At 40.6% G+C, this 10767-nt stretch overlaps 1 protein-coding gene across 8 annotated transcripts in view; it reads left to right on the forward strand.

Annotated features, from left to right (window-relative positions):
• The window catches only part of Mctp1 (multiple C2 and transmembrane domain containing 1), a 499895-nt gene that overhangs the window by 479157 nt on the left and 9971 nt on the right, over positions 1-10767 (forward strand). For all 8 annotated transcript variants that reach the window (XM_033767611.1, XM_019209437.2, XM_019209438.2 and 5 more), the window contains one exon: positions 9973-10082. In XM_033767611.1, coding sequence (XP_033623502.1) covers positions 9973-10082 — 110 coding nt within the window. The remainder of the gene's footprint in view (positions 1-9972; positions 10083-10767) is intronic.

Consider the following 10767-nt stretch of genomic DNA (forward strand, 5'->3'; position numbering starts at 1 on the left):
TCTTTCCTTTTTGCCTATTAAAAAGACTCTTGCTTTGATTAAAAACTGCACTAATGGGCCAGGGATGTAGGTCGGTGAGGGATGTAGGTTGGTGACTTGAGTGCCTGCTCAGCACGGACAAGGCCCTGGGTTCAGTCCCTGGTGCTGTGGATAAAAGCAGGAAAGCTGCCGTAGATAGTAGGCTGGCAACAGGGCTTGTAGTGTTGAAGAATGAACAGCTCTGGGCCTGACTCAGCCCCGAGGCTTGTTGACGAACAAGGCACTGGCTCCTAGGGGTGCTTTACTGGCATAAGCATTGACAGATAAAAAGCGCACGACACGTCCGCATGCCGACCGCTGTGCGTCTTAGCGAGTCTGACCAGCAGCCCGTGCAGGTCACAGAACTTTCAAGAGGGGACGAATGTTGTCAGCGGATGAACTTTCTACTCCAGTGCCATTTTTCAAACCTGGCCTCTCAGGTGAGAACAGATACAGCTGGAAGCGTTAGAGGAGCCAAGCACATGTGGTGGTGGGGGTACAAAGTCACGTTCCTCAAAGTAGGGAATGGGATTAATTCCTGTCGCCCTAATTGTAAGGATGAGATGATACATACGACAAGATACAAACATAAAATAACATTCTTGAGTCAGACCATGTAGAAGAGAAAATGCTTTCATCTATGAAAACGGAGTAAAAATTAACATTTAAAAGTTTCACGGCGTTTCCTTTTTTGGTCACGGTATTTCCTGTTCAGCCTCTTCGTGTATTGTTAACATGAATGGCTAATAGGCAATGATGTTTGTTGCAGATGTTCGGGCAGACTGCTTTCCACGGGTTAAACTAATTTAAATTTACGACCATAAAAGGAAACATTCTGTCATCCCATCTTACAGAGGAAGAAGTCAGGTTGTTCAAAATCATGTCGCTAAGGAAATGGTGAAGGCAACGTTTAAGCTATGCTTAGCAACACAGAAGTGTCCAGAAATCTAATCATCTTCTACATAAGATGCTCACCTAGAATTATAAAGTGCCCGTAGAGGGACGGGAGATGGCGGGAGAGGGGAAGCAAAAGAGGATACGATGTGTTCTGTGCATGTACCAACTTCCCAGGGCGCATGTGATCATTATGTACTGCAAACATGGGCAAATAAAAAACGTTAGAAATAGGATTATAAAGCACCCACAGCCTTTTCAAGCACTGATTTCCCCCTTAGCTCTGACTCTGAACTTCAACCATATTTAAACCTACATATTTGAAAACAAAACAAGCTGGACATAGTGGCGCACACCTGTTGCCCCAGCACTCTGAAGGCCAAAGCAGGAGGATTAGCGAGCTCCGGCTCCGCTTGGGCTGCATAGTGAAACCTTGTCTCAGAAAAACAAGACAATGGAAACCAAAGAATCAAACGGTTTCAAAAGAAGTTTTTAAAAACCAACACATGAAGCCAGGTAAGGCTAAAGCAAGAAGATGCAGGTTTGAGTCCCACATGGGCAACTTCATGAGCCCCTACCTCAAAAAGTAATTTTAAAAAGGGAGTGGCCTGGGGATGTAGCTCATTGGGTTTCAGCCTCACTAGAATCCCCTTCCCCCAATTCAATTCACATAATTTTCATTAAAATCTAGGATAAAGAAAATCTACTGTTGCATTGCTATGTGTATTCATAAACAACCTCGTGTTTCTATGATCGAATTCACAGAATGAGTAGGGCAGTTTCTCCCACCAGCAGTACCCTCAAATAAGTTTCCAAAGTCCTCAGGGACAGAAGCTATTGCTCAGCCCTTGCTGTCTTATCTGTAAGATGTCGGAGTCTAGTGGAAAGAGAATTTAGGACACGGCTTAGTGAAACTGTTCTTTTCCAATTAGGTCTAAATAGGCAGGGATGGACTTGTCCCAGGCCATGGTCCTCCTGTGCTCTCACATTTCCAAACCTTTCCCTAATCTGCTCATTTAGATTTTACAGAAAACCCCATGGAGGGTACAGATTCTTATTCAGTACTGCTGGGCGGACGTGGCTGTTGTTCTTTCCTCCCTGGTTATTTGGGAACCGCAGCCTCACAGCTTGGGTGTGGCTCCCATCCAGGTCGGCCCCAAGTCAGGCCTCCTGGGAGTGTGGGAGAAGCTAGGACTTCTGGGGACAAGAGCTTGAGGCAGTAACCTCCAGGGTACCTCTCTAGAAGGTATGCTTCCGGCTTGCTGGCAAAGAGACTGGATCAGAGTTTTAATATTGATATACACGTCTTCATCGTTTGAGAGCTTTCAAGTGTTTGCAGGACGGTTTGGAGGGGTGTCCTGAAAGCTTTAGGACTAGGGAGGTTTACATGCTCTGAGGCTTTACGTGGTGAGCAGTAGGACCCTGCTTCCTCCTAGGGTGTATGCATCGCTGTGCACCTGCTGTAAGCTGTGCTCCATTCACTAGAATGTATTTTATGTGCAGCCCTTCACAAATGATAATTTTTCTTTAATTAGAAATTAATATGGTTAGGAAGCTTCGGTTTTGCCTTGACATTATGTCATTTGGTTTCTGATCCAAAACTCTTCTTTTTCTGCTCAATTTGCTCCACTTTCTTTCTTTCCTCCCTTCCTTCCTTCTTCCGTCCCTCCTTCCACACACCCCACCTTCTCTTCCTCCTTCCTTTCTCCTCTTCTTCTGTCCCTCTGTCTCTGTCTTTCTCTGTCTCCCTCCCCCTTTCCTCTCTTCCTCCCTCTCAGCTCTCTCCTCTTATTTCTTTCCTGCCTCTCATCATAATCGTCCTACATCCTCAAGTCCTAGTTGCCTGGCTGACTTGCTTGCTTTCTTCTCTCACTTTTCTTTTTGTCTTTCTTACTCCGCCCCTGCCTTCCTTTCAATACTGGGGTTGAACCCAGGGCTTTCACACTGAGCTACATCCTCAGCCCTTTGTTTTTTATTTTTTTATTTTGAAACACTAAGTTGCCCAGGCTGGACTCCAACTTGTGATCCTCCTGCCTCAGCCTCCCAGAGTATTGGGATTACAGACACGTTCCGCCACACTGGTGTTAGCTGACAATCTTTAATGCCTGTTTTCTGTGCTAACGAATCCAGGTGATATTTCTGTCCAACTTCTTGTTACTTTCCCAGCCATCTTCAAAGTAACAAGCAAAGGTATAATGATGCTAATCTGCATTGTAGAAAATGAGCCCTGAAGGGCATGGCCAGTCTTGTATCAGAGGAAGAAAAATTGTTAAGACCAGGTAGATTGTCATTCCAGAAGAAAAACAAAACAAAACAAAACAAAAACCTCTGCCATATTAGACTTCTCTGTAACATTCTAAAGATTCTGCCATTGTTGACTGAAATGGGATCTGGCAGGTTAAGGCTGAATTGTCTGGAGCAAAGCTAAACATGCCTAAAACATTTCATACAGTTGAGAATCCCCTCGAAGAGTTCAAATTTTTGTGTTTAATATATGCTAAAATGAACAAAATAATTTGAATTCTTTTTGCTAAAGAGTTGTATCCACAATTTTACTACCATTCTACTACTACTACTACTTCTCCTACGAGGCGGTTTATTTTTACTAGGCTTTGTGGTGGGAGCTTTACATGTATATTTTCTTCAATCCGTGCATGGTGGTGCATGCCTGCAATTCTAGCACTGTGGGAGACTGAGGCAGGAAAATTGCGAGTTTGCATTCAACTTGTGCAACTTGGTGACTTAGGGAGACTGTGTCTCAAAATTAAAAAACAAACAAAGAAAAAAAGGCTGGTGATGTAGTCAGTGTGAAAGCCCTGGGCTCATTCCTCAATTTTAAATAAAAAGTGTATGTATTGTCTTATTTCATGTAATCCTCCTTATAACCCTGAAATACAGATATTTTTAAGAATTGTCTTTTTCTATGAGAAAAATGCACATTTTACATGGTGTCCATTTATCCTCATAACCTTAAATATCTCTCCAAATCCTTCACTGTCTCGGCAGAGACATCCTGGATTTGAAGGCTTATATCAGGAAAAGAGCCAGAAACAAAGTCAACTGGCTAAGACTTGATCGAGTAAGAACTAAGTAAGACACTCGATGAGATTCAGTAGCCAAGGGACTCTGCGAGCTGCCAAGCTGCTCTCTGAGAATTTCAGTATTCTGGATTCAGGCTGAAACGTAGTTTCCTATGTCTGAAAAAGAAGGAATAGGGGCGTGGGGAAAACACTTCATTCTCTCTTTGTGTGTCTGTGTCTACTCTGTGTGTCACATCCACAGGTTAGAACTGAGTCACACTGTACCAAATAGACTAGAAAAAGCGGTGCACCTGAACCGTCTTTAACATAAAGAATAAGTCATAGCGATATAGACACATTCTGAGCACAACTGTAGATTTAACGCTATGTGAAGCTGTATATGTCCGCAGGAGACAAATGGTGAACTAACTTTGCCTCCACAAATGTCACACTTATCAGTGAACTTTAGCCAGCATCATACAGCAAGGCTTTCATAGGAGAAACAGAACTGTGAGCAAGATTAGCTCTTTGAGGTAGAAGTGATCTCAACTCTGGCTACTTTCTCCAGGAAAGACGTAACCATATACCCCGGTGTGTTAGCACCATTTTATCTTTGTTATCTGGGCAGGCGGTTTAAGCTTCTCCCTTTTGCTCTGTGGTCTTCCCTCAAGCCTAGAAGGGGAAATTACTTTTAATAGCAATGTCTGGAGCCAACCTATTCTACATACCTGCCGACTGTGATGAGCACAGCGCAGGTGCTCACCACATTCACGTCCTGAGTCAGTCGGCTTGACAGTGACCGCCTTGGCAGGGCCCCTAAATGCACTAATGACCGAGGCAGGATGCAGCCCATTGTGAGCAGCCAGTCCCAGAATATGCACCCCTGGTGCCTATCACTTTGGCTTCATCTTCCTATTTAGAACAGGATCAATGAAAGGGGGCATCTGTCATTTTGGCTTGAGAGGCAATGAGCAGGATTCTCCAAATATGTAAGGTGCTTGCCTCTATTGATGTTTTAGATCTTCTGATTTTCCTACATATCTCAGTGCTAGGAGTAGCTACTCCTTTGGGAGAATCTAGTTAATTTTGTGTTATGATATGGGGCATTAAAATATGCAAATATAAGGGAATGACTGTAATTCAAGTTTTGTAGATTGACGTTTTGCAGAGTACTTAAAATCTAATAAGCACGTTTTTTAAAAAAAGTACACAGAATCATTACATGTAGTTGTGTGATATAAATCGCACATGTTCTCAGATTTATAGTGATAGCAGTTTTATGGGGAATATTTTTACATCTTCAAAAGAAATCTTAATAATGCATTTTTAAAGAAAGCAGTGTCACTACCAAGCCTTTGGATGATTAACTGGCCTATGATATTTCTTTCATCCAAGCTGGTTTATAAAAGAAAGCAAAAACGACAATAAAAGAAATGTACCAATTTATTCCTTACTAATAAAGTATTGAACATTAGGGGAAAAAGCATGAAATATTGGAATGCAACACAGAGCAATTCCATTATCCACTGCAGTTTTGGGTCATATACTGTATATAAAGAGTAATTACTTCATTGGTTGGAGACCACAATGGAGGAATACAGCATCTGGTGAAGGAGATTTTAAAATAAAATTTTTACCCTATGTCCTCTGCTTTGCAAAACTTTGTCAGCATTCCTGACAGTCCACCTTATTTGAGCCCTTGGTGACCAGGCTGTGGGAGTGGTGGTGGGTTGGGTGGGGGGCAGGAGAAAGCAAGAAAATTCAAAATGCGCTTGATTTTTAGAGAATATTAGCCAATAATCACACATGAACACTGGTATTTTCAAGTATCTACTAAAAAGTATCTTTGTAGATGCCTTAACTGGCATTCTTTTAATGAAGTTCTCATATTTAATGTCCATGTACCACACTGGTGACCAGAAAGCTGGTTGTTTGCATCACATCTTTGTACCTTTGAATCCAGTTTCTGGATTTCATTTTCTTGCTGAGGGTTTTAGCTGTATGATGTGCCTCAAGGCTAGATCAAGCTGTCTAGGAGTTCATCAACATTTTCAAATCTTTTCTTGTTGTTCATGCCACCAAGATTCTGGAGAAGAACCGAAACTGAAGAACGTACAGTTTAATGTGGTGAGAACAGACTCAGAAGATGGCCAGTTACAGTCCTAATCCAAGCTCAGTCAACTTTCTCTGAGCCTCGGTTTCTTCCTCTGCATAGTGGAGAAAAAAACTGTAGGATGGTTGTGAGGATTGGATTGGCTATGCAAAAAGCATTTCACTTTTATTTATATTTTACTTCTTTCTAAAAATTACTTAAGATAGCTTATAAAAATGCAAAAACTGCTGGGTGTGGTGGTGTATACCTGTTAAGCCTAGCACTCAGGAGGCTGAGGCAGGAGGATTTCCATGAGTTCAAGGCCTGCCTGGGTTACATTATCAACAGCAACCTGAACTGAGCAATACCTGTCTCAAAAAAAAAAAAAATTAAAAATAGATTAAAAGTATGACAGTCAGATCATCCTCAGGAAGTTTTGACTCTGTCCATCTTCCTTTAATAATAGGTGAAATTCCCAATACCACAAAAGAAATATTTGACATATCATCGAAGAGTTGGAATCTTACTGGATGGTACAGAGTCAGACTTCCGTTTTCTGAATATTTATATACATTCCTTTCATTTTTTTGTCAACCTAGCAATTTAAAATGTTAGGATTACATTATACAACACATTTACTTCCCACTTTTTACTTCTATTAAAATCACCCATATTTTTGTTGTCATTACACTCTCGGTATTTTCTGATTCCATAATTAATCCCATTCAATATGTTGATGGTATTTTTTTTTTTAGCTTTAATTGAGTTTATTGGTACATTTTAGGGATACAGTAGTTACATTCATTGTTGGGATCTTGACCTCTACATGACAAATCTTGATTCTCATTTTTTCCCCTTACCCCTGCCCTCCCTTCACCCCCGGTATTTTGTTATTATAAGCAAAACAGCAAGGAAAGTTTTTCGGATGTTTATTGAATATAATGGGAATATCATCTTGATACTTGTCATATTTTTTGCAGCCTTTTCCCCTTTATAATTTTTTTTTCTGGTGATGCTAAGAATTGAGCTCAGCGAATCACACATGCATTACATGGGAGCTGTACCCGCGGCCCCAGTCTTTTAAGTTGATGATGACTTTTGACAGAAAGTTTTTAACTTCACGTAACTATTGCTATCACGTATTTTCTTTGTGATTTACTGCTTGCATGTTTAGAAAGTTCTCTCCTATTCCAAGGTTAGTAAAGAAGTTACCTTTATTCGTCTTTTTATACTTTTAAAAAAGCTTTTAAAAATCCATTTAAAATGAACTGGGCCTAGGGCATATGCAATGCCTCCTTCTTTATGATGGTGTTTTATTGATATGACAGTTTCTCAATGCCTCTCTGTTTTTTTTTTTTTGTTTTTTGTTACCAGAGATCAAACTCGGGCCCTTGTGCTTGCGACGCAGGAGGCAGAACCACTGAGCTAAATCCCCAGTCTTGCCTGCCTCTCATTTTAATCACCTATGTACCTGGCTCACCAAATGGCTTCTCAATATTTCTTTCACAAAAAATTTCTTGGGCCAGCTGTGAATAGAGCTCGATGGTCAAGGGCTTGCCTAGCATGCTGGAGATCCCAGCTTCAATCCCTGGCACCTAAAAAAATAAATTTGTAAAAAATAACTTTTTGACTGTAATTACCCATTTAATTTTTCCAAAAGTTTTAGAAACACTTTATCAACTTCTCCCATTTCAATTTACTCTGAATATTAAAATCTGTTTGCCACATATTTGATTGAAAAGGATTTTATTAGTCGATATTGCAACGTATAAATAGCATCTCTTTATTTTTCACATAGATTTTTGCACATTTCTTGTTTAGGTTATGCCTAAGTATTTCATATTCTGTTATTGTGAAAGAAATGTTTTCCATATAATTTTGAACTAGAAAAACCTTATTGTTACGGGACTTTCACTAGCATGCTTCGATTGACCCATTTTTCTTTTTTTGGTGCTGGGGATTGAACCCAGGGCTTTGCCTATCCTAAGCATATACTAATACACACCCCAACCCTCCAGTTTATTTTGCTGCATACATAAGTCATTTGTAAAGATACTTTGCTTCATAGACGCAAGTGAACTTAACTGGTACTTAAAGAGTAAGAAGAGGTATGCAGACTAACTTTGGAGTTACGAAAAGAAAGTGGCAAGAGTCACTAGCTATTCTTTTTTATTTTAAAATGCATAACTGCAGAGATGAAATGAATGCATTGTTTTATTAAATGGAGAGGGAGAAAAGATAAGAAATTGATGCATGCAAGTCTATCAAGGAAGGCAAGGATGACTTTTGGAGATAGTTGGGAATGCTGATTGTTTTCCATACTGTTCTAGGTCTCTAATCTACCTCATTGTCTGACAATGTTTTGGCATAAACAAGATGAATACTACACTTGGTCTTAGGCAAAGGCTGAGAAACGATAAGCAAGATGAATAATGTAGCCAGTGTCTCCCATGGGAATTTTAAAAATGGAGAGGGAGAAAAGATAAGAAATTGATGCATGCAAGTCTATCAAGGAAGGCAAGGATGACTTTTGGAGATAGTTGGGAATGCTGATTGTTTTCCATACTGTTCTAGGTCTCTAATCTACCTGATTGTCTGACAATGTTTTGGCATAAACAAGATGAATACTACACTTGGTCTTAGGCAAAGGCCGAGAAACGATAAGCAAGATGAATAATGTAGCCAGTGTCTCCCATGGGAATTAAATTTAAAATGAAAGTCTAAGTAACTGGTATCTATACTAACGATCAAGCTATAAATCTGGCCTCCATGACCTTTATGGTCCCTGTGTACCTTGCTGTCCTTGGAGGATGCACCCACACCTGTGATTCACTTGCCCACGGTTTCCGGGTGGCACGGTGCCAGCCCTGGCCAAGTGTTCACAGTGCAGAGTGCGTTAGACTCTTCTGCAGTGAAAGTCAGTATGTAAATGTGCAACATGACATTCTTCTAGCTTCCTGGCTGCTTTCAGCGAGCACTGACTGCCACATGAGGTCTCAAGTGTTCTGGCGTAGTATGCAAGTGTTCAAAAGAAGTTAAAAGTAATGAAATTGGATCTACATCTCTGTAGATATTCGAGCTGGCATAGAAGGGAGTCATGGAATGAAGGTTGGATGGTCTCCACTGCTCAGCCTAGGCATGTGCCTGTGATGCCAGGCTACTAAACAGAATTTGTAATCGTGAAAGGCCACCACTCTCTCTTTTCTCTGGGTCTAAAAATTACAAAATATGCATGTTTGCCCTAGGCTCACACCACCCTGCGAGCTTTACACTCAATCCCTACCCACCCGCTCATTCGCTGGAGCGCGCTAGCTGGCTAAAATGCTACACAAGATTCCCAAGAATTAGGTACAAACAGGGTCAGGTGCTTAATGAGAGCCACGACTGGAGGCATATGCTGCTGAGTAACATGTGAGAGTGTTATTTTTAAGGGGGGATCAAGTTTAGTGTGTGTGATCCACAAAGTATCCAAATAATGGATTCCGGTTGCCTTTGTCACTTTTTGCCATTCTCATAGGTCTTCTCCTTTGCCCTGAAGCATTTTCTGCTGTTGAACTATCCAGAGCCACCATCCAGCTTAGGTCTATGGGTGGTAGGGTCAAGAAGCTGGGTGCGCTAAGTAGAGTCATGGTAGGTCTTGGGTGAGTGCAAATTCCAGATAGAGTAATTCTGAGATCTGTCTCCTCTCACATCCAGCAGCCCGACTCCAAGAAAGTTTCTGTTCATCAGGGTCAAAGCAATAGAACTCAAGGGTCCTGCCCTGCAACCACCTTTATTAGTCACACAGTTTTACGATGCTGGGTCCCCTTAATCTTGACCCTTAATATTGTGAGAAATAGTGTTCTATTTACATGTGAAAATACAAGGAAGGAACAGCCCAAAGAATGGAAGCATTAGAGAGTATCTTTTACTCATGCAGAATTTCTTTTTGTTGTTATTGCATTTTAGGACAGTGAAAAAAAGGGATTTATCAATAAAATCTATGCCATCCAGGAGGTGTGTGTCAGTGTCCAGAACATCCTAGACGAAGTGGCTTCCTTTGGCGAAAGGATAAAGAAGTGAGTGACATTGACACGTGGGACCGCACTTTCTGTGGGGCAGGGTGTCAATTTGTCATTTAGAGGGTGAAGTGCCACCTTGTCTCGGGCAGGAGAGACTCCTGGGTGATCCATTGCTCAGTTTCATCATTATTTCCTTTGTTTCTGCCAGTCTTTGGTGTTATAAAAGTTCTGTCAATTTCCTCCCTGAAATTTAGAGCATATTGGTTGGAAAGAAGTCATCCTTGTAGCTTTGAAGAAATAACACCGTCCTAAATTTTAGCACATTTTTCATAGTGAAAGACTTTGTTCTTAAAAGGAATATGAAATCCTAGAAGAAAAAGAGAATCCAACCTATATGAGGGTTTCAGGTAATTAAGACATTGCATTTTGTTATTGGACTACTTACATTCTCCTTGTTATCCTAAAATTTAAAAAAATTCTCTTATGTGATAACACCCTACAAAAAATGCTCACGTTCTTTCAAATTTAAGTTGATATTGTAAATGTAAACTGTAAATGTAAATTGTAAACTCGTTTTGTCATTTAGAAAATCATCAAATTTTTATAATTAATTAAGAAATTGCGGGCCGGGAATTTAGCTCAGTGGTTCAGTGGCCTGCCTTGCAAGCGCAAAGACCTGAATTCAATACCGGGTACCAAAAAAAAAAAAAAAAAAAAAAAAAAAAACAAAAACTTTCTTTAA

This window comes from Fukomys damarensis, unplaced genomic scaffold (genome assembly GCF_012274545.1).
Source record: "Fukomys damarensis isolate Sample0158 unplaced genomic scaffold, DMR_v1.0_HiC HiC_scaffold_3, whole genome shotgun sequence".
NCBI classification, from domain to species: domain Eukaryota; kingdom Metazoa; phylum Chordata; class Mammalia; order Rodentia; family Bathyergidae; genus Fukomys; species Fukomys damarensis.